We start from the raw sequence: 24,267 nt of genomic DNA, 5'->3' as shown, positions 1-24,267 counted from the left end.
CTGGATAGCGATTCAGGTCCTGATGAATCAGTAAATGAGAATGATGCAATGTTTAAAAAACGAGCAGGAGTGATTTAACCCCGATAAAACAAGTGCTGTGAGTTTTTTGAACGGTTTCAAAAACATTCCTGGAAAAGCGTGTGTCAATAGAGTTCATAACAATTATGCTTTTGTGAACGTTGGAAATAAGCATACGAGAAAAACACCTCATACCAATGAGAAGTGTTTTACCAGCTGATAGAACACTGCATACTAATAAGGACGAAGCCACTGCACTTGATGTATCATCAACCATTTGATAGGTCAATGGGCTTATGAATTGTTAATGTATTTTTGAAGTAGTATTATTCAACACTGGGCCCACACTTACGAAAACCACGAGACCAAACAAGAAAACACTTCACAGAATCAGTGTTGGAAGGCAAATAATTTAATTCCTCACTTGTAAATATAGGAATTGTTTGAACTTAAATCGATTTTCCTCTATATTTGTCTCTCTTTAATAGAACTCTGAGGAAAATACAAATAATCGTATCGTCTTCTACATTTATCAAAATGTACACGTTGTTTGCATGCGGAATGAATGTTCCACGAGAAAATATCCTACAGCAAAATTGCATAATAATCTGTTAATGGTGCGCGATAACACAGTCAAACGAAAGCCTCGATTGATAGATGATTAATTAATCCTTTTTTCACCCGTTCTCTCCCCCCTCCCCTCCCCTCCCCCATAACAATAAGCCAAGATTCTGTGCACGAAAAATCAGTCCCTTACGAAACAGAATTCTGGAAGGTGCTCAAATTTCAACGTGGATAACGAACACAACTTATTTGAATGAGCACTTTGAATGGTCACACTTTGGAATTTCAGTCACCAACTCTAAGATTTGAACCACCTCATGCTTGCAGCACTAAAAACAGCACCAGAGGAAAGTACTTCTCCAGTCTTGGTAGGATCACACTTGAGGATTCCATACATAAAGTTTCAAGTCATAATCACGTCTCGGGGTCTTGGTAAAACCTTCCGTGACAGAATGCAACGCAACACTACGTTTAAGTGAATTGAAGCCAACTAAAACGGGAGTATAAAAATAAACCATTTGTACTGCAATGGTTCTCGGAGAGGAGGTAGCGTGATCACTGCAGTATACATGGTTTATTTTAAATGAAGCAGTCAGAGGAAACAAGTGGTTATTTTCGGAAAATCTTCGGTGAATTGTGAACTACACGATGTTTCCTAAAACCGTATAACTGTACTATTAGAAATGGCGTGACAATTCCAAACATGTTTAAGAGTAGGAAAAGAGTACTCCAAATGTTGTCACGAAAGCGTTCGAAGAATTTACGATTCCCATCGTCCAATCAGAAACAGCACGATGGTCACGAAACTGACTTGCGACGTCACCTCGTCGCGTCACTTAACAATAACCTTGCTGAAAACTAAGTGCTGAGGCAAATCTCGTAAAAGAACTTTTGAACAAAAACAGCTTGTTTCTTCGACTGTTTGCAACTGATAATCCTACGAAAAACAAAACTAAAACGAAAGTGCTTTGTCTTTACGGCACATATGCCCATTTAAGAAAACAGTATGTACATATGCAAGTAATATCTTTTTAAAGTGTTAAATTCTGGTTTAGGAGAGACTCAAAAATAAGCCCCTTTCGTTGCGAACAGTATATCGAGATTAGAGAGTGGAATTTGATAAGGCAAAAAAGTAGACCGTGATGTTACAAGGTCTGTAGCCGAGAAATTGCCTGGATTTCACGCCGTTTAAACAAGAAGATCCGCTGTAAAAGGGCAAGCCCCTCCTTCATTTCACACCTTTGTGGACGTGAAATGCAAATTTAGACGCTGTTCAGTCATGGCAAGTTGTTGACTCAAGCGTCTTCTGAAAAATATGCCTTAAAATTTTATATCACCACAGCAATGTAAGATATCAACTTCTAATTTGTTTAACAACGGTTATTCTGAAAAGTAAGCCAATCTTATCGGTAAAAGCCGAAGAAAAAGGCACATGTTGTTTACGATCTGATGGTTGACTGACAACTGAAGGTGAAACAGGGTTCGTACTCTTTTGAGCTTTTGAAATTCCATTACTTTCCATGACCTTTTTCATAACTTCTCCAAGTTTTCCATGAACTAAATTTGACCATTTTCTTGCAAATCATGTTTCATTTTGGGTATGTTTTTACTATTTTCTTCGCAAAAAAAATTATTTTGTACTTTTAAATAAACATCATCTTCCATGACCCATCACTTTCCAGGCCTGAAAAATGAAATTCTAAAATTCCATGACTTTCCAGGCCTGGAAAATGAAATTCCAAAATTCCATGACTTTCTAGGTTTTCCATGACCCGTACAAACCCTGTGAGAATGGCCAGGCCAGGCCCCTTTTAAACCGGAACTTCCTGTTTAAATTGGCAGCTGAACACCTTGATCACTTAATCCGAAGCTATTTAGAGCGATTTCCCAGTAACTATCAGTCGTGAACCCTTCAAGCCCCAAAAGTGATTAACGTCTAATTTCTCCATACCATGTCACCACATGACCAAACATACAGGTCATGAGAATAACTGAGATGATCACCAAAGAAAAACCGTCTTGACCAACACAGCGGCAAAATGAGTGCGCATGCTCGTCACGCGTGAGCAATCTTACGCGGCGAAATGGCGGCATTTTTAAAATTCCCATTGTTTGTTTTCGTTTCACGGGGATAAGCCCAGATCAAAATAGATAAGGTTGCCGCTTTCAGGAAAGGTTCTTCGAACTTCCTCCATCACATATCTTATTCAACAAAAAAAATATTGTGGTAACAGGCGTGAATTTGGCGATTGAAGTGGAGCATTCGTAATCGATTCTCGCTCGAATCACAAATCTGCGGAGCATGCGCACTCATTTTGCCGCTGTGTTGTCTTGACCCTGATAGAAATTCTCCCAACCAGTATTGTGAGAAATGTGCGGAGAATACGCATGTTGATATTTGGGGCTTAAAGGGTTCGACTCAAACACAACAAACACAGTAATCGTGGCTTTGTGAACCAGTTATCAACTTAGGTAATGAAAACACGCGATTACACACGAAAGGGTGTTAATCGAAAACCGCTCAAATAGCACAGACCGAACGCACGTTTTGCCGTATCAACAAGCGCAATTAAATATTACAATGACAACACCTGAACCAGAAAAATCCTTCATAAACAAACTTCTGAGCATCGCACATCTATGTACACCGTATAACGTCGTCGCTTAAGGCCTTCCCTCGGGTCCAGCCAATAGAATATCTGCATTTCGCGCATGCTCAGTGACAGGATCACCTGGGCTTCGACTCCGTGTTCCCAAGCTAGGCAGCGGCAGTCCCAGCATTCCACGCGGGGGAAGATATCCCGGTATGCCCGGCGGGTGAGTAACCGCTGACATGGCGGCTCCACTGAGGTAAGGATGGCTCCCCAAAGATCCTCCAGGGGCAAAGATGGAGGGCGGGGCGAGGTGAGGGTGGGTGTGGCTGTGGGGAATGGAGTATGGGTGTGGGTGAACGTGGGGAGGGGGGTATCCACCGATACGGTGCGCCAATGGAGGTCGGACCGCCAGCCTAGCGAGCTCGAAAGACTCTCCAGGCCTGTCTCTTTCATCGTAAATGTTCCGTTTATCTAGGAAGCTGGGTAAGATGCCGTGCGAATGGCCGAGTGGGCCGCTATGTCTGTCATTCGATAGTATAACAAGTTCGTGATCTTCCGAAGGCCTCCTGTCTCCGGGCAGCTTAGGCAACTCGTCCCTACGCCCGCCGGAAATGATACTGGCGACCGAAGCGGAGGTGGACGAACTGCGCTCGAAAGAGCTCCGGATTTCCTGTGATGATGAAGACGTTTCCGGTTTCGGTTCCGTGCTGGTGAGACTGGCGATATTGAAGCCTGTAGAGTGAGTAGGTCTGCCGGGCGATCTCCGCCCCTCGCGTTCCACCGGTTTATCCCTTTCGCGCTGCTTGTCACCTTCCTCGTCGGATATATGAACGGTGCTCCGCTCCCGCTCAGAAGACGGTTTACTTGGCAGAAGGCTGACTCTATGGGGTGAATTAACTCTCCCTCTTTCCTTATCCCGATCCTGGTCACGCTCTCTACTCCTGTCTCTGTCACGCTCACGGTCGAAGTCACGCTCTCGTTCCCTCTCGCGTTCCCTTCCACGTTCGTGCTCGCGCTCCTTCTCGCGATCTGATTCACGGCTTAGCCAGCTTGACCCGCGTCCCCAATCACGATTTAATCCATGCGCGCCCCCGAAGCTTGACCCCAAACTTAAAGAGCTGCCCAGTCCTCCGCTTAAACTGCTACTCGCGGTGCTCCGGAAGGGACTGGAGATAGACGTTCCCAGAGTCGATCTCAGTCCTCCGACCGGGCTGCCGCCCAGCCCCATCATGCTTGGCGGGGTGCCCGAAAGGCCCATGGAACCTCCACCAAAGGGTGCAAGACCGTGACTGGAACTGTGACCTCCGGGAACTGGAGCTCCCGCTAAAAAGGGACCCGCTATAAAGGAACAAGTGTTTTGAAATTAGGATCGTTCATTTTGCCACGCAAATTTTCAAATGTTCCTTATTCTGAATCTTCTTTGGAAGCATTGCTGCAACCTGTTTATCAATTGCTTCGGCAGCTTATCGCTCAAAAACTTATAAATGATCCCTAGCTTTAATTTCAAGCCAAGACGGAAAACATCCTGACCCGGTTGTTTCAAGCAGGGTTCAACAAACCCAAGATTAGCCTCAATCAATCAACCTTGAGTTTAGCCGATTTTATAGCAATAGCAACGTGGACAGTGCAAACTCTTTTCGTTCTATAGTTTAACTATGCTTCTTTCGAACTGTGATTTATTTTGGCAGTAGAAACGCGTCCAACAGACCAGAAGCACAAACCTGATTAAATTTTAATCCTAAGTTAGTGTTAATCGATTTTCCTGTGATCCACTCCGCACTGCGCGACGTCACGTAGTTGAAAGGACTACGTCATCTGTTTTAAGTAACACTTTGGAAATCCAAAAAACGCTTCTTTATCAATAGCAAACACAAAATAATGGCCAAATTTTCTCACTTACAACGCTATTCTAACGGATGACCAAAATGGAAACGAATTCAATACCAACTTGAAAAAGTTGAGACATAGTGTTGCATCACATATCAAACACCGAGAAGAGAGTTGAAAATACGACGCGTAGCGGAGTATTTTTGACGAACCTCGAGGTTTTTGATATTGTGATGAAACACTATGACGAGTGTTTGATATAACTTCTCAAACAAACTGATTTTCAAGGGGAAATTAAGGATGCAAAAACGAGGAGTTTTTCATCAGATATCCAAACACGTCACGGTGCATGATTTACCTTGTCTTTGGCTTCTGAATTATTACACATGTAATGAGTTTGAGAAATATGCTTTCGGTTTAGTCAGTAAGGTGAAAAGCCGAGGCTTACCCGCTGGAATGGGAGGCGCAGCGACTGGACTCACTGTCCCAGGACCGTGGACGTGGAAGGGTGGGTCGTGAGCACTGGGGCGAGAGTGTAATGAGAGGCAACCACTCGATCTGCTGATGGACACTTGCTCTGGTTTTACATGAGGGTCTTTATGTAATTCTGCTTGGACCTGTGTTAGACGAAAACACGCACGATGTTAGTATCAGCTTGGGTATTATCCATTCTTCAAAAAATCATTAATAATTCATAAGCCCATGGACCTATCAAATGGTCGATAAAACATCACATGTAGTGGTTTTAAAACCCGATAAAACCTCCTCCTTATTAGTATGCGGTGTTTAATGTTTTTTTCGTATGCTAATTTCCAATGTTCACAAAAGCATCATTGTTATGAACTCTCTTGACACGCGCTATTCCAGGAATGTTTTTGAAGCCGTTCAAAAAAACTTGCAGCACTTGTTTTATCGGGTCTAAAACCCGATAAAACACTGCTGCTCGTGTTTTAAACATTACCAAACGTCTGTCACAACTGATTTTCAAGGGGAAATAAAAGATGCAAAAACGAGGAGCAACTACGATTTCTTTTGAAATAAAATCGCAAGAGAAGATTTCCAGAAAATTAAACCCCAAGATAGTATTAAAGGCACCAACACAGGAACAGCTCTATAAGGCAAAAACTCCTAAAATGAAGCAGAGAGACAAGAGGCTTACCTTCTGTTGGTGATAGTAAATTTGCCAGGCGATCTGAACATGTGTTGCACACCATTTTCCAGGTTTCTACAGACGAGAAAAAGAACCAGTTACAAATTGAATTCTTCCTCCAAGATGGAATGTTTGTTCCTTACAACGAGCACATTGCACCACGAACTCTCAATCGCCAACAAAAACAGTTTCCGTTTGGATAAAATCCATATACTAATGAAAGTGCTTTCTCGTAATACCGTAAAGCTCCGATAGTAACGACCATCCGAAAGTAACGACTCCCCGAAAGTAACGAGCCCCAAAAGTTTCTAATTCCGAAAGTAACGAGGGTCGCTACTATCGCAACTTTACGGTAATAGAACGGTTTCGCTGTTTCTCTTTCGTCGACATACGTTTCGAGCTTTTATCTGGGGAATCGAAATTTGGCGTAGTCGGTTTTCCCGCGCTTTTTGCCGGCATGCGCACACTTACGCCACCTTTCCACCCTTCTGAAGTGAAGTAGTTCCCGCGGGTGTAGATTTACTTTCTTTTCGGTTAAAATCACTAGCTGAGTGGGTAATTTGGGTGCTTATTATAAAAGTCAATGAAACATGAGCTCTATCTAAAGCAGAAGACAAGCAGAATTAAAACAATACCTTTTGTATGAGAGGGGGAGGAGCTGGACAGTGAGGAGCAAAACATGAAGCGGCGGGAGAAGCTCCAGGCTAACAAAAACAGAAAAAAGAACCAGACTTAACTCACACAAAAAAAGTCCTGTAACGTCCGAATTCGGGGTGAGAGAGAAGAAATCGCAATAAAAAATGGTAGCTATTATAAATACAGAAATAAATGGACAAACCACACAGTGCTGTGGTGAGAGCTAAACTTCATTTAAGCGATCCCCTCTCCGGCGTGTGCCTTTGTCGTAAGTGTTGTATTGTAAGTAGTGTGAGAACCGCATTGTAAGTATTTTAAGTAGCGTAAGTATCACAATGTAAGCAGTGACTGTGTGCTGGTTACTGGAATCTAAAAAGAAAATGGAGGGTAACAACGCATTTTTCAGAGATAATCAACCTTCAATTTAGAATTTTAAAAAAATGACGGATTGTCAATAGATGTATTGCTCCATTTTTTGTTTTTTTTTTTGTTTTGGCGTAAAGAATCTGTTTATTAATTTGATTTTAAATTGTAATTTCTAGTATCATTTCACTTTTGATTGGTCTACGTGCATTTCTCAATTCTTTGGAATCAAGCTTTAAAGTCCCAGTGACTTTAGAAAGGCTTGTTTGATTTTGTTATGCTGTTGATACAAAGAATCCATTCATACGTTCCCGCAGAGAATAGAATCTTCTTGACATCTGCTAGTTTTGTGAAACCCGGGTAGCACAATTCGCGGTTGACGAGACACTTTTCAACAGTAGATTAAATTGAAAAAAAAAAAAAAAAAACGAGTTCAGGAAATGAATTTGCCATACTGAGTTTAGTAAATCTGTGAACGCATGTTGAGATCGACAAAAAATAGGCATTTGAATTTTGTGACTTTTACTTGCGAAATGTATGGCTGCCCCCACGTCATAACTGTCTTGGTAAAAATTGCAATATTTGTTTAATTTAAAGAAGCTAGATCTCTAGGAAGCTTGAAATTTATGCTGAATTCAGTATGGCGGATTCATTTCTGAACTCGCTTTCCAACTTATCAAATATGTTCAAATGACACGCTAACTATAATTGTGCTACTGGACTATCCAGCCTCCCCCTCCCCACCCCCCCTTCTTCCCCAGGGAGGGATACTAAAACTCTTTGAACTTGAGCTGTATGAAGAGAAGTGTGTACTGTGTATAATTACTTCTCCAATTCAGGGCGCGTTTTGTCCGATTCAACACAATTGTATTGTTGTTGTTGTTATTGGTTTTTTTTTTTTTTTTATTGCGGATTGACAAAACTTCTGTAAAGGATTACCAATCAAAGAAATTCACAAAACAGCTGCGACACCCCTCTACTCACAACTACAACATTAGGTAAAAGCCTCACAAAGTGAAAGGAATTTGCCATTTTCCACAAGACCCAGCGATTAGAAGTATATCATAAGCCCTGACTGAAACAGGTAGCAGCTTCATTTTTTTTTACTTTGAAGCCACAAACACCAATATAAGAAGTGTTCTCCTTCATGCGATAAATGCAATAAATTTATTATTTTCTTCTTCTCCTTGTCTTTTGTTGTTGTTATTTTTTTGTACATCACCGAGCAAGCAAAACCAGATGATGGTGTGAAGAAATTCAAGTCACACTTAAGTGATAAAAAGCTCTGACAGTGAGAATGCAAGTTGACTTCAGTAGCATGAATCAATAGGAGTATTCCCCCCACCCAACACTGCACTAGATGGGATCCAGTTATAGTTCACTGCGGCAGAGCTACAAGACAAGACAGAGAGCTACAACATCCGGGCTGAGTATCGAAAAGAAGAAAACAGAGAAAATGTTTTTTGTGCTTACTCTCTGTAGTGTATGATCTTTTTGCTTGCAGCCCTTTCAAAATGTTTTCAAGTACATGTAGCAGGCAACAAAACATGACTACGTAGTAGGCAGAAAAAGCTATGTCCAAAGTAGTTTGGAGAAAATTAGTCACAACTATAACTGGGAACTGGTCATAACAAGTTTGTTCGAAGAGGACCCACCTTGCCTGGGGTAGGGGGTTTACTGAAGACACCACCTATCTCATGAACATTACCACCATCTATTTTGTGGTTTGGTAGGTCCTGTTCGAGTGTAGTAGTTTTGACCAATTCCTTTAGCAGCAAATAATTGTCAACGGGTGGCAATACTGCCAACTACCAGTCCATTTTGAGAGGGCTGTATTTGCATGCTAGGTGAGAAAAATTTATGTCACAGTACAACAACAAATACTCACCACAGACTGGGGTACCGCTGGAGTCGACAGCGGTGCGCCATTACTGTGAAAGTGTTGATGTTGATGCTGGTGCTGGTGAAGGTGTTGGTGATGATGCTGATGACTCTCATAGTGCATCAGCTGTGATGTACTCAAACCGGCAGGAACTCTGTCTGCATGCGACTGAAGGAAACGATTGTTCAGTTCATGGCGTAGAAATTCAGGACCTGTAGAAAAAGGTAATTCAATTCACATTCTAAACAGAGGGCACTGTAATATTACTGTCTACAGCATGTAGAGACTAGCAATACTGTCCAGTTCTCTGATCCACATGAAAAAACATCATGGATTCATGGATGACCAGTGAGACTATAAAATTTATTGTCAGAATTATTCTTTCCCATGGAATGCAGTTAGGCCTGTCCCAAACGTTGTGTTATTTCCGTGCCAACTTAAATCAATTTGACCCGGCAGTAGTACGGCAGTGGTTTCAAACATCGAATTTAATTCAGTCGTACCTAATTCTAAAATATAGAAATACGTAGAAAGAGCAAATTAACCAAAATACATTAAAATAATTTATGAATTTAGTTTGGCACCGCAATAGCACGCTGTTTGAAAGCAAGTGTGCTACTGCAGTGTGGCACAACAGGGCCTGCCGTGCTACTGCAGTGCTAAATAGTCGTGCCGAACTTAATTCAGTTTGCCAAACTAAATGGTTTCAAACGTTGTGCTGCGTTTAAGTTGAATTAAATTCTTGAATTTAGTTTGTCAGGGCAGTAGCACAACGTTTGGAACAGGCCTTAGAGTCCAGACAGGATAAAATAAAACTGATTTCATCTCCACATTCACTCTCTCTTACTCAACAAACTGCAACTCACTACCCCTTCACCTCCAACAACCAAAAACAAAACATAACATGTGACTGTAGCAGAAAGCTCTTCACTAAAACCAATCACAAGAATCCAATTCAGTATCACTTTCCTGTGACACTGATGATGATGCTGTTTCAAAGTGGTTCTAATTTCCGAGTCTTTGGGTGAAATCCTTCAAGTGTGACCATTTCAATAACATCTATAAAGCAAGCTCCCTGTAGTACTGCTTATTATTCTGTCTCCAGATTCTGAGTAAAATCCTAAAGTGTGAAGATTCAAGCAAAAGCTATCGGGCAGTACCATCCCTGAAGTACTGTTTGTTATATAGTAAAAGGAAGTTCTAACTTTTGAGCCTGTCTATGAAATATTAAACTGTAACCATCAAGAAGAATGATATTTGGCACTACTTTCTTTACATGCTGTTTAGTGCACAGTATGCACGACCTTTCAATGAAAGCTACTGAACAGTGCTTTACTGTGGTGCTGTTTATTATACTGTGCAATGCCATTGTTACTTTTGAGTCAATGAAGAAAATCTCTTAAGTGTGGCAATTGAAGTCAAGGATACTGAGTCGTGTATTCCTGTCGTGTTGTTTATTATGCTGTTTAAAGTGGTAGCAACTTTTCAGTCCATGCATGAAATCCTGTAGCCTGCATAACAGGCGCTTATTGAGCCGAGTGGGAAGAGAGAGACATTAAGAAGTGAAGACTCCAAGTGCGGAGCGCGAGACAAGCGGGAGAGAAAAACAACCCTCTCCCCCTCGTCTCACGCTCCGCGCTCATGAGTCGCGCCTCACGCTTAATGCCTCTCTCTTCCCGGCTCGGCTCAGTAAGCGCCTGTTATGCAGGCTAGAAATCCTGACACGACCAACCTAATGAAAGTTATTGAGCAGTTATTTATGGTGGTGCTGTTTATTAAGCTGTTAAAGTGGTAGCAGCTTTTCAGGCTGTGCATGAAATTTGATTGTTATCATTCAAAATGAAAGCTGTTGAGTATTACTTTCCTGTGCAGATTTTTTTCTGTTTTATCAAGTGGACATTTTGGTGGTCGAAGGAGGTTAAGGGTTTAAACAATCTCTCACTCTAACTAGTGCAATGTGCAAGAACTCCCTAATCTTCTCACAAAAGTGCTTGACTCAGTGCAAGCTTCCACACCACCACCCACCCCTCCACAGTTCATTTACCCTTCACTTGACCGGAGGGGTGGTGTGAAGTGATGTGGAGCCCACAACTGAATCCCAAGTGCATTACTTGGATAAGGAAAAGGTGACTCGCCAGCCGGTCCATGGGGGTACCCCAGGGCACCCGGGTGGGGATGAAAAGAAGGGAAGTGTGGGAAGAGATTGCTGTGATGGGCGTGGCCAAACGTTGGCGTCATGGGGTGGCTCATGGTTGTTGTGGTACTCAGTGCCAGATGGAGGCTTGTTGACGTGCTTGAGCCATGGCTACTGGGCCGCTGAGATGTTACAGTTGATGAACTGAAAGACAATCAAAGATGACCAGTACAATCAAGAATTTGATCAAACACCAGTAGATTAATTTTGATAGCTAGGTTACAGGAAGGGCAACCTGCACCATTTGCAATGTCCTACATGGTTGGTTGAGAGGATGAAAGAACGAACAACAAAAATTTGCTCCCAACCCTAAAGAACGAACGACAGAGCAATGCTCCCAACCCTAAAAGACAATGCAGCTGCAGGTTATCAGGGTGCGGTGAAAATATGGCTTTTGAAGCACGCATTTCTCCTTTTACAGGAACCACTTGAGGCTCTATAAATAATTACATGTATTATTCAGTATTCGCTTTCTTGCACAAGAAACTTAATTCCGCAAGTCTCTCTTTAGGTCCTAAGTGTATAAACAGGGAAACTTCATAAAATTTTCACTGCATGTTGGACGAGCATCCAATTTGGGTAGAAGTGCCAACGCTCAATCTCGCACCCAGAGTCCACAGGCTCTTCGGCCAGTGGTTGGTCACCAGAAGAGACAAAAAATTTAAGTGTTTTGATTGGCTGTCCTGTGACAGTTTTGCCGTTTTACCACAGATATCCTGGGGTAAAAAAAATTCCAGTACCTTAGAGTCTCCACTGGTGACCAACCACTGGCCAAAGAGCCTGTGGACTCTAGTAAAAGAATGACCACTCCGGTTGCTTCATGCCACAGAAAACAAAGGCTGGTTGCGTGATGTACAAATTTACTTTCACTTTTCTATGAGGGAACCCCCTTGAAATAAGCACAAGCACAACAAAAAAGAAACGTTCCCTCTTTCACAAACTTGACTGTGTTTACATGTAATTCACAAATAATGGGAAACAGCATGAAATAAGCACAAGATTGCATGAGCACAACAACAGAACTGGGTGTGGGTAACTACAGGTGTAGACTGTATTCTGAGAATGATTCCAGATCAACCAGGACCCATCATTAAAACAAAACTTCAAGGGTGTGCCTTTTAGCAAGATGCAATTTTAGAATTCAGTTTAATACTGCACTGCTATGAAACAACGATTATTAGTGCTCAGATGGCTAAGGAAGTAAATATTAAGTTACTGATCATGTGGCTTTAATCTACCACATCACTATGAAAATGGGTAGACTGCTCTTTAGAGATGGCCACTACAGTTGCTGTCGGCAGCAAACAAGAAATTGTTTTGGGTCACAGTGCTAGGTGTGAAATCATAATGACCAAAGAGAATGAGGTGTCTAGCTTCAAGAATCTGATGCAAATTTGCAAGAAAGAAAGCATTATTATTTTGCTGTTAATGGAAGATCATGCCTTTGTTTCTGTGGCTTCTGAATTCATGTGATTACATGCATGTACCCAATAAAAAAGTATGTCATGTTTAGTGTAGATGACAAGGGCTTAATTCAAATACAACTTACATTGGTCACCAACAGGCAAGTGTTATACACATCTCGGAGAAAACAGTCTACCTATATTTGGTAGCACCATACTATAATTAAAACTGTACAATCCTACCTTATCCATTCTGTTGTTTTTGGGGTAACCTTCTCAGCGTCTTTGTCAGAGGCATCAGCAGTGCTGGCTTTGGATGTGGTCACTAATGCTTTAGCATTCAACAATGTACCTATAAAAATATGACACCCAGAAAAAGTACATACTAAGTAAGGAAGATTTTAGTTAGCATATACAGTGAACTTCTTGCTATAAATTGTCCAACACTCCTGAAAGGAAAACAAAAATTTGTTCCATAAATTGGGATTTCAAGATAACAAGTATTCAGTGACCACAAACAACATCCCTAGGAAAAAAGTTTCTGTCCAAGAGAGCAGAAGTTTGAAACAATATTATCATACATGTATTTGAAGTCTACTGTTATTAATTTTTATTCTTCTTCGTTGAGATTCTTTTTTTTTTTACAATAATGATGACATTCACTCTTGCCAGTCAGATCTCTATCAAAGGAAAACTGAAACCTGGTCAGGCAATATTTCAACATCAACATACCAACTGTAACTCAGGGTTTTCCGTTGGAGACCGAGGTTGGCTAGATTTGCCAGCAAAGTCAGTTAATGTAGCCATGTTTTGAAACTGACATTACCACTGCCTCTTTGAAATGTAATTTTGCACAGCAAAACTTAAATGATTATTATAAGAATTTCTCAATATACCTTTACTCACATGCAATGAAATTGGTAGGAAGTTTCTATTATAAACTGTAGTTTAAACGATACAGTGTAAGCAATCCACAGTTTACATGCAGTACTTCACAAATGAAAGGTGGGCACAAGTTGAATTTGGATTAATTTGGTATTTTTTACACATATCCTGTAATTTGTTTTTCTAATTCAGCTGCCGTTTTCATGAAAATTCCATGCAAACAAGTTTGTTTCCTCCCTATTAATGCTGATGAACCCTGCGCTTAAATTAAAACAAAAATTAAAGAATCCATTGATGAAAACAAAGACGAGACGCAGTAAAGAAGCACGTGCATGACCTCAGGGGAAAAAATCTGCTCCCTCGATATGATTTTCACCAAAATGACAAGGAAACCCGCACGCCACAAATAAAACAGCAAGAATTCTTTTCCTTCAATACAAGTGACAACAAAGTCTATAGAGCTGCTGAAACAATGATCAATTTTTCAACCACTTACTAGTTGAAGCAGATGTTGTAGCTGTTGATTCATTCTCCGACATCTACAAGAAAAAATAAAGAGCAATTATTTTAATAAATGCCTTTCTCCATCCACGTCATCTACATTTCCAAGTCATTTCATGCAATTAGCACAATGGTCCAATGCTATTTTGGCTTTTAATGAAACTTGTCATTTTAGAAGGCCTGGTTAGTGTCCTGGTAATTAATACAAGGACAGCTGGCACTTAAAACATCTATGCATGTATATTCATGAACGAGTTTTTCACATCAAACATAACTTACCTTTAATTAGCACCACAATAATTATTATTAAGGAATATTTAACAAACTTGTAGTCACAGAGAAGACGAAACTATTTCAACCTTTGCAGAGGCTGTTGAAAAGGCTGTTACTGAGCTGAACAATACAATGTATATTCATGGACAAGTGGTTGATATTAAACACTACTTCAACATTAATTCCCAGAATAATTATGAATGAAATTTCACATAATTTCAACTGTTGTGACGGAAAAAAAGGCTTAGGTTACAGAAATTCATCCTTGGTGCATATCAATTTCTTGTTAGTGCGCCAACATTTGAAAACAACATTTTCAGCTGTACACTTGTGTTAGGCATCTGGCAGTGGGATTTACAAGAACATGTAGCATTCAATACTTCAAGCCTCACATCAATCTACGAATTCTCCCCTCTAGTTTCAATTCTCTTGCTCTCACATCCTGTACGTTTTGATTGCATAAATTATTCATTATTCTTAGAAGAAAGTACACTTTGACCACTACTGGAGCCTAAAGGCTAAGGATTTTCTTAATCAGTCCATTGCCAAGGAAATTCACTGTCTACACTAATTTACCCAAGTTTTCTGCCTAATTTTTTTAATTGATCAAATTATACCAGAGATTAAACTTTGTCAGCCACCTTTAGTAACATTTATGTCATCTACTCCCAGACAAATTCATAATTAACTGGCTGTACTTTTCTATTTTAGAGAAAAAAAAAAGGCATTTAATGATATATAGCATTTAAGTTCACAATAACATTCAACCGCTTTGGATTAAGCAAAAGCACCTTGAAACATAGATAGGGGCTTTCGTCGAATGGCAGTTAGAATTTCTTTTCAAAGAAGTTGTTGGAAACATCTCCTAAGCTGGAATTCAGGCCTTCAAGAAGCGAGTACATATTAGACATCTTCTATCTATATTACAACTACCGGTATTTCCTTGTATTCCTGTGTATTTGTTTATCTATTTTCGTGTTATTCTGAGTAGCAGTAAAGCTGTGGATAGGCTGGTTGATTGCTTTTAGCAAGAAGCTGGGCCTTTGTTTATTACTGCACTGTATATTAAAAGACACAACTGGCCCACCCTTCACAAATTGCTTACATGTGACAACCTGTTTCACTCTTGAAAAACACATGCGTAATAAGACTCCTTATTGTCTTAACAAAATGCAGACACGAACCGAATACAAGTGCTTTCTTTTGTGCACACTGCCAAGTCACAACTGCTGTAACTGTTGTACTTGTTAAGTGGACAAGCAGAGACAACCTGTGTTCACCGGATAGTAGCCAAAAACCCAAAGTTTCTTTCCCATAATTATTGTAAAAATAGTTGTTTTGTTTTTGGTGGGCAGTGAAAAGCAGATGCTGGCCAAGATGATCCTCTCTTTAATATAATGTCCAAAATAGTGTATAAATAATCGTTTTGAACTTGGCCAAGACCAAAACAATTTTGAAAAAAAAACTATTAAAAACAGAACATTTAAAATATTAATATGGTCACACTTGTGGATTATAACTAGAAACTAAAAACTCAGAACCAAAAACTGAGAAAACATTTTACTATGGCAGTGCAAGTCTTCAAATTATTGCTTGAACTACTGTACAAGCCTGAACACTGGACGGATCGATGAGGATTGCTAACATGCAAAAGCACAACATCCACAGAACAACGTTTTGTACAACTGTATATAACTTGTGTTAATTTCCATAAGACAGGTTCAAATACTGTTTATTTTGGAATATTCTAATTTTTAATTACTCTATCTTTTGTCTGGATTATTGTTATAACACTGTCTAGATATTGTCTGCAAGTTCTGTGGCTGCAATATAATATTTAAAATAAGTACTACCTGAAACATGCTCCTGAGAACGTTCCACATCATTTTCCAGCTATCACATTTCTGCCTGAGTTTACAGAATACTTAAAACAGCTACAGTCCTTGTGGCATTGTTTTGCTGGCACAGTTCTTTCGTTTGGTCAGCTGGGCAACCTTTCTATTCACTTTTCTCTGTGAGCTAGCTAACTGAAGTTCTGTTTGTTTTCAACATTAACTTTGTACAAGTTGTGAATGGTTGCAACAACCTTGCTCTTTAAAGAATTTGATTATTTTGTCAAAGAAAAATAAAATAAATAAAGTCAAACACAAATGCATTACTAAAGATGATGCGCTTGTACAAGTAAACAAACAGGCCCCAGTTGTTCAAAGAGTGGATCAGTTTATTTTATAATCCACTGAATGAGCCATTTCATCGATTAGAAAGCCATTTTATCTCCTAGATAGTTGTGTCTGCTCGTTGAAAAACCTGGGGCCACAACTGTGAAACACAGACACTAAAGCATAATTGAGTGACTGCAGTTACAGATGGGCTCTATTTAAACACACACGGCACTAACACCACAATGTCCATTTACCATAAAATGAATTTAAAAATGGTCAGGACCTTACTTACCCTTTCGCCTTCACTTTCAGTGTCACACTGGAAAAGAAACATTCAACAAATTGTTGTCAATAAAAATGTAAATTTGTTAAGACTCCATGACAAGCTTAAAACTTTAAGTTGTCAATTTCACAGGTCTATGCAGTATGTTTTGTGACTTCCAAAATGATTTGATACATGTAAACAACAATAAGAGCATCTTTACCCAATATCCTTTATCTGAACTGGCCGAGTCTGAATTGTCCTGTCGACAGAAAAGTTAAAAAGAACACAAAGTAAACTTCCTGCATTGCTAATTAATTTTAAAGTATAACTCCCCCCTCCGGATACTATGGGGAGACCAGTGCAAGTGTGGGATTGTGTGCTTATCTGGGGGGTAGAGTGGTCTAGCTTAAGCCGCCGTTACACATTTGGGGGGGGGGGGGGGGGCAGAGGGACATCTCACCAATGACTGTTACATTTTTGGATGTTTTCTCAGAGTGGTCTAGCTTAAGCCGCCGTTACACGTTGAAACTTTTAGCCGAAACTTGTGTGCAACGGCGAACGAGACCAGTTTCACGAAGTGGTGTTACACGGTGAAACTCTTGTTTTTTCACCACTGCGACCGTTGCGAGCCATTGCAGAAGTAGAAAGCAGTTCTACTGTTCGTGAAACTTGTCTCGCAATGGAAGTTCAAAAAAGTTTCACGAAACTGACCATGTTACACAGTGCAACGCCAGCTGAAACTTGTTTCGCAGGGCCGTTGCACACAAGTTTAAGCTAAAAGTTTCAGCGTGTAATGGCGGCTTTACATTAAATCTACTTCAACTAAAACAAGTTTCCTTTGCAGCCCAAGCTCTGCTACTGTCATTTCTAAAAATGTTTCACAAGCCTGCAATGCAGGCATTTTCAGGCGGCACTCTAACCAGAATGTCGGTTAGTCATAGCTGCCATGTTAAAATTGTAGGGAGTTGGGAAAAGGGGTGGGGAGGTGAAGGGAGAGAAAGCCCTCCCCCTCCATCCCTCCCTCCTCCTTTTTCTTTTAGCCTAATGCCCACCCCGTTGATCGCCCTTTCTACTCTCCCAATTCTTCCTTTGCTTTTTAACATCCAAGATGGCAGCTATAGTGCCTGAATTGCAGGTTAAGTTCCATGTCACAACAAACATCTCACAGTTTCTGGAATTACATGTATTGTATTATGAAAATGACAAATAGGTGGAAACAGCATGCTGGTGATCAGGGCCCTAAACAAACTCATCACCAGAAGGGCTGACAATCACATTGGTAGGATGCGCATTGTAGCTGTCAAAAACATCACCAGAACCTATCCAACGACAAACTTAACCATCCTGTGTTTTGTTTGTTTCAGAGATTTTAGAGGTCCCTATTTCATGACAAGGGTCCAAGATATTTCAGCTTCTAATACAGAACATGACAATATATACATTATAATTAAGATGTTTTGGTGTGTATAGCATCTCTGTATATTTTTACAAGTTATAGTGTATGCTATATTTTCAATGAATTTAAATTGATAAGAGACCGAAAACCAGATTTCAAAATGAAGGCTTTTACAGTGAAAGAAACCTTACGTCACTTGTGTTTGCAGGCCCTTTCTCCCGCTGAGCAGGGAGACAGGAGCCTTCAGGTTTCCTTCGCTCTACACTGGCATCGTCATCAGAGTCGCTGTCCTTTGGTTTGGGATCATGATGTGCCTAAAGCAAAACAACATACCATAAACAATCTTAAAGTTAGAATGTCCAGGAATTTCTTTTTTTTCACCTCTAAGGAAGGATAACAATAATATTATTATCAAGCCTGACCAAGTCAAGGTTTACTGGTGGTAAGTGAAGCTAGGCAGTGTCTTGCAATCATACAGTTGAACCTCCAGTCGCTTAAGTGAGGTGGTCATTTGCAAGAGGTTCCAACTATAGTGAATTGACCGGTAAAACTTTCAATTTGTATTTTGGAAAAGTGGTCGCTTATGGGAGGTGGTCGTACAGGGAGGTTTGACTGTAACTCAGAACAGTATATTACAATCATGTAGTTACTAGATAACTTTCAAAAAGTTTTATTAATAGTGGTAAACCATTACGGACTGCCACTATTACAGAATTGCAGACTCTTCGCGTTGTTTTACTCTCATTACAATGGACATCTAGATCTTGGACATGTTGAATTGGTTTCTATTTTTGCTGACAGAAATGATGACCAACAGAAGAATATATCATGCCACTTAACGGCATCCAAGGTCTCCATTCCGATCTTCATGGCACTTCTGCTGTCTTATACAGTACCGGACAGAAGTAACCCAACAGGGAATGTGTTATTGTGATGCAGGGGAATGCAAACAAGAATGCTGAAGGAATGCTTATGGAAGGCTAAGGAAACACTGAGAGAACGCTAGAAATAAAGCGTTCCACTTTTAGAAAAAAACTTTCTTGAGGCCTGGAAAGTGGAACACAGCAAAAGACTGTGCATATAAAATGGGGGGCAAAGTCATGCCCTCCAACATGGCAACCTTTTAACTGCCATAAAGTCTCTCCCTTTACATGTTGAGCACTTTTAAATTTGGGATAGGTAAGCACCACAATACTGTCATTTGCAAAGTGAAAAATTGCTGACACAAAAGTCCCGCCAATTGTATGCCCAGCCAGTTTTGAAACGCCAATTTCCCTCCTATAATAATCCCCTCTGAATGGAAGCCACTGAAAAAAGTCTTTTGAAAAATATAAGCCCCAAAGCTTATTTTTGGAATTTTACAGCAACACAACTTGATCAAACACAGAGGTCATGGAAATTAAGGAAATGACCACCAAAGATAGTGCCGTGACTTTTAAACAAATTCTCCCAACTAATACCATAAGAAGTAGATGAAGAACAGTGTTGAGAATAGATGTGTTGATATTGGGGGTTGGTTGACAGGTTAAGGAGAATATACGTGTTGATGATGGGGTTTAGTTAACGGGTTAGAAGTTTGCAAAATCAAATTTGCCTTTTTTTTTCTTTTCATTTTTGAACCTGGATTCTCTTGGGAGCAAAAATGTTCCAACTGCACGATATTATTCAGATATCTGTAATCTTGAAACATCAAAACTGATGTTAATCATGAATAAGCAAACCGGGATAGAATGCAAATTGGTTAAAATTTGACCAATTTATAGAAATGATAAAATGTGATTTTATGATCAACAATAGCTATATGTCATCTGGGAAAGAGTGTTGGAGAAAATAGGTATTTTTATTACATCGTTGTGTGAAAATGTTCAGTAAAGTCTTGACCATGGACACTTACAAACACTTACAAAATGTGTTTTTGTTAAAAACATCTTAGCTAGAGGTCTACCCACTTCTCAAAATTTAATTTAAATGAAAAGGTAAACAGAGTAATTGGCAGATCTCACCTTGAATATTGTTCAATAGTTTAGCAGGTACGCAAAAATGACCAAAGGCTTCTACAATAACTAAACAGACCAAACAACTAAACAACCGTTTCACAAAAACAGGTGAAATTTACAAGCAGACATGTATGCTGATGTTTGACTGAGTGTTCCACCTTTGAAAGAATTGTCCCACCAAAGTTACCACCCCCTTAACAGACAGAAAGCCAATCATAAATATGTATGACCAATTTAAGCTCTAACTGGTTTAATTACTTGGGGGTTCTTTGATTCTTTGAAATAACAATCTTGACATGATGTTCCTATAATTGTTGGCAGCTGCCAAACAAAGGTATTGTTCCCACAGGCAAAGCCATCAATGTATCACAATCACAAGTTGGCTAGATCATGCAATGTTGTATATATTTTGTTTTTAATCTACATTCTGTTTTCAATAATAGCTATTCACAGGCGACAGTTGTAACAACACTCACCCTGGCTCGACGTTTTTCAGACTTCCTCTTCTTGCCATTTATCCCATTTTCCAGGCTTCTCTTTGAACTCTTGTGTGATCGCCGAGCATCCACGAGTAGTTTCGGCTTGCTGGGACCCCTTGACTGAAGAAAAATAAAATAACCACACGTTAAATAAGCAAATGATTTTACAAACATTCTAACTCATGATGTCAAGGGCTATTGGCTGCTGATCTTTGACTGAAAGCTTCTACAGGCCTGTCCTTAATGTCCTTACCCACAAAAATTAAAGGGGCTCCATTCCTGCGTCAGGAATGTACCAATCTGAACTTGTATCACTATAATAATAATAATTATTATGTACACAGATGAAATCAAACAGAGCCAAAGAATAAATTTTTATCACTGAAAAATAAAAACAGGATTTGAATGTTCATGACAATCTTTGTCAGTGAAGTCCATTAATATTGAATAAACCCATAAGGAGAACAAATTTTAAATTAGAATCCACAGGCTGTCAGGGTCTATATAATGACTATAGAAAATGCAAACAAACTAAAATTTGAAATTGCAACATACTGCCAGTAAATTTTTACTGGCAATTATTAGAGGAACAGCACTAACAGAACTGACTGACATTTTGTTTTCATGATATAGCATTTCAGCAGACAGGGTTGGTTGAGAATGCAGACTGTTAGATATAAATAGCAGTGAGCAATATAAAGGACAAAACTGAAAGTTTATACTTAGCACAAGCACTTCAGGTGATAGGGTATGTAATTTTCATCAAGACTTCAAAATATATATTGGACATGAAAGGCGACATACCAAAAAATTGGAAAATAAATAATTTTTTTTCACTTTTAGCAAACCTTTCAAATAGACAAAGACATAATTTAACAAATAGCTCGAGCCTGGAAGCAACTAAATGCTTCAAAGCCCAGGCGATTACCACAGAAACAGAAGATGGGCCCAATTCTTTAACACTCAACATCTCTCAACAAAAAGACACATATATTGGTCTGGAACCTCTAGATATTGTTCATTCTATAAACAAGAGAAGTCCTCTGGGACACTAAAGCACACGGGAGTGGAGAAAAGGTACAAAATTAAACAAAGCTGGTTTCACAACGAAAAAAAGTAGTTGTTGAGATTTGCAGTCGAAATCGACAAATCATTAATAAAAAATTTCTGTGTTAGCACGATCTCCCCGAGGAGTATACGTACGAAGAAAATGAAAGTGAAATTTGCATTCCGCGCGGCATTTAGAAATCGAAAAAAATTAATCCTCGACCTGCAAATATGCCATTAAATTTTCTAACAACGCATTTTCAAGGGAAGTTACGAAACAAGTGCGAACGAGGTGGGAAAATATTAATGTAGAAATGGTTTACTCAGGCTCAATAGATCTTGTGAATATCGGTAAACCGCTTCGAGCTTTTTCAAAGCGCGGATCACACTTGAAAATGGCCTTACGTTTGGGGCCTGGCAAAAGGCCACAAAAGACATCTGAAATTTACACATGAAAACAACATGGCGAGATGGCTACGCGTTGAGACTACAAGCTAACAAGGGAGGAATGTTTGTTAATAACTTAATCCAATCATCGGCGAGAGTTTGGCTTGATCGGTCCTAGTTTAATCGCTGAATATTTAATACTTACGGCAAGATGTTTTTTTTAACCTAGTACCGAAAATTTAAAGAGGGTTCGAAAGCCACTTTTCGCTCGAGTAACCCAATGAATGCACACTCGAGATATTTGTGTGTATCAAAAAGTACTGCTTGCAGGATCCGTCGATTACGAGGTTTATTACTTCCAGCATCCGACACGATTCTTAATTTCTAAGCTCAAAACATATGCACAGAACGCCGTTAGGTTCGCCCAGCTTGAAAGAAATTTGCAGATGCAAGGGTTTTTGCGGCTTTAAAAAGAACTCCGGCCGGAAGGAAACAAAACATATATACCGAAAGAAAGGGGCGATCGACCATGTTTTCGGAGATAACACGGCCCGTAGTTTACGCACAATCTTTTCTTGACACGCGAAAACGGCATCCCAAGGCTATCGAGAATCATTTGTGGTCTGGTCGAGGTTTGCTTGCTAAATTATGACTCCAAGTATCACTTAGTAACAATGATACCAAACCTAGTACAGCACGTAGGAAATTGTTCAAGCGTAGCTTTTATATATTTAGCGTTGATATCTCCTTGAAAATCTCTCAAAGAGAACCACCTCTCGAAATTAGGCACGAAGACAGAATATGGGATTGTTGAAAGACAAGCTCCCGACCCACTCGAACCTGCGAAATTGCAGCGAATAAACTCCGAAGAGTCTCGATTAGTAGTCCTTCCTCAAAACTAACAACAGCGTTTTGGCCAGGCAAAGAGATCAATTGAATAACTGACATTTATGGTTGTAGGAAGTAGTTCTTGAAGCTGAAAACTCGAGTGAATTGTTGCGAAGAGTAAACATTGTACGATCTCCATTCTTAGCCGCCTTCTGTACACAAAATGGCCCAAGGATGAGTATTTTCAAAACAACCAGAATCACCAATCGCATCCAATACTACCAAAACAACTCTGGTTCGTATGCCACCACTAAAATGCTCTTCAATCGAGCGGTTCCTCCTCGGCCTTCATGTTTTTGTGAGTCTCCGCGAAGAAGTAGTGTGTGTGAGAGAGCATTTGACCGACGACCTGTTTACGGTTAATAGTTTGATAAAGAAGGCCGCAAATAATTTATATTTCTGCCTACCTCCAACGCTTCCAAAGACGAATACGACGATATGGCGAATCCGTCGATAATATCCTCTTCAGGCGAAGTTGAACCTCGCCGTTTGCGATGAGGTTTATTTCGGCTTTTACCATTTGCGTTCACCGCGTGCGTACCATCTTCATCCATGCCCGCTAGTTCGCCGTTTTCGGCGGCTTTTGCATCTTCGTCGCTCTGCGTCGCTTTCTTAACCTCTTCATCTCTCATTTTCACCTCCTCTGTTACATTATAAGCTGACGAGCCTCTTGTACGGTCGTAAATAGAGTTCCAATTCCTTGATTCAAGTCAGCTGTTACTGCATAGGACAACTCAACGAGTAGAAAGTGAGTGGAACTGAGCCGAGTGCAGTTAACAATATCACCAAGGTGCCATTAAAATCTTTGGGGGGAGGGGAGACAGCAAAAAACAAAACGACACAGATAAAAGGTTTTCTGGTACATTTAATATTGTTTGTTTGCTCTTTTTTAAACAATGACAACTCATTAAGTCCAAAATAATTCCCAAGTAATAGACAAATGTAAATTTTTTTAAGCGTATTGATGGTGCAATAGTGAGTCATTACCCCTCCCTAGAGTGCAAAAAAATGGTTTTCCGCAAGAATGATAGACAGCCTGCAGAGAGCCCGCCCCCTTTGTTTCATAGACCGGAGTTTTGCGGTTTGCAGGTCACACGGAGCTTTTTCTGGTAAATTGGGCCTTCCGATATCGTACTCACACTTTATGGCAAAATGAAAATTATAAAAATCAAGTATTTCCCGTTGGAAAAATGTCCATGTCACTTTCAAAAGGACCCAGAAGGTTTGACCCAACCCCGCAAGCGCAAAGCAATTAATTAAAGAAACACTTCTCAGCTGTGTTTACTTCGCAGATACGAACTATTTAAACATCCGTTCAGGAACAACTAGAGAATGAAATTTTACAAAAACGTACCA

At 40.0% G+C, this 24,267-nt stretch overlaps 1 protein-coding gene across 4 annotated transcripts; it reads right to left on the bottom strand.

Moving 5' to 3' along the window:
- Positions 1 to 408: 408 nt before the first annotated feature.
- Positions 409 to 23,668, bottom strand: LOC146479707 (uncharacterized). Of its 4 annotated transcripts, XR_014864868.1 has the most exons (14): positions 23,319 to 23,668; positions 20,587 to 20,709; positions 18,305 to 18,427; positions 16,938 to 16,976; positions 16,745 to 16,771; positions 14,013 to 14,055; positions 12,875 to 12,983; positions 11,146 to 11,372; positions 9,041 to 9,246; positions 6,789 to 6,857; positions 6,163 to 6,228; positions 5,452 to 5,620; positions 2,141 to 4,514; positions 409 to 2,107 (listed from the first exon to the last, which is right to left on the bottom strand). XR_014864868.1 is itself a non-coding variant. In XM_085110529.1 (13 exons), the coding sequence occupies exons 1-13, from the start codon at positions 23,541 to 23,543 to the stop codon at positions 3,247 to 3,249; spliced, it is 2,694 nt and encodes an 897-aa protein (XP_084966655.1). In that variant the 5' UTR covers positions 23,544 to 23,668; the 3' UTR covers positions 409 to 3,246. The 4 variants fall into 4 exon arrangements, 3 of the variants coding, with proteins under 3 accessions (XP_084966655.1, XP_084966656.1, XP_084966657.1); XM_085110529.1 differs by having other exon boundaries at positions 409 to 4,514; XM_085110530.1 differs by having other exon boundaries at positions 409 to 4,514; positions 11,170 to 11,372.
- Between the last annotated feature and the right edge of the window lie 599 nt (positions 23,669 to 24,267).

This window comes from Pavona decussata, unplaced genomic scaffold, assembly GCF_977016875.1.
Source record: "Pavona decussata unplaced genomic scaffold, jaPavDecu1.1 SCAFFOLD_58, whole genome shotgun sequence".
Lineage (NCBI taxonomy): Eukaryota > Metazoa > Cnidaria > Anthozoa > Scleractinia > Agariciidae > Pavona > Pavona decussata.
The sequence above is the reverse complement of the archived record's forward strand: the minus strand, read 5'-3'. Positions and strand labels throughout refer to the sequence as shown.

Excerpts from the sequence above, each read along its gene's own strand:
- LOC146479707 (XM_085110529.1), bottom strand. The coding sequence starts at position 23,543 with ATGAGAGATGAAGAGGTTAAGAAAGCGACGCAGAGCGACGAAGATGCA. Across the intron at positions 18,428-20,586 it reads CTGAAAAACGTCGAGCCAGG|GCACATCATGATCCCAAACC; the intron begins GTGAGTGTTGTT and ends GTTTTGCTTTAG. Across the intron at positions 16,772-16,937 it reads GTTCAGATAAAGGATATTGG|TGTGACACTGAAAGTGAAGG; the intron begins GTAAAGATGCTC and ends TTTCTTTTCCAG.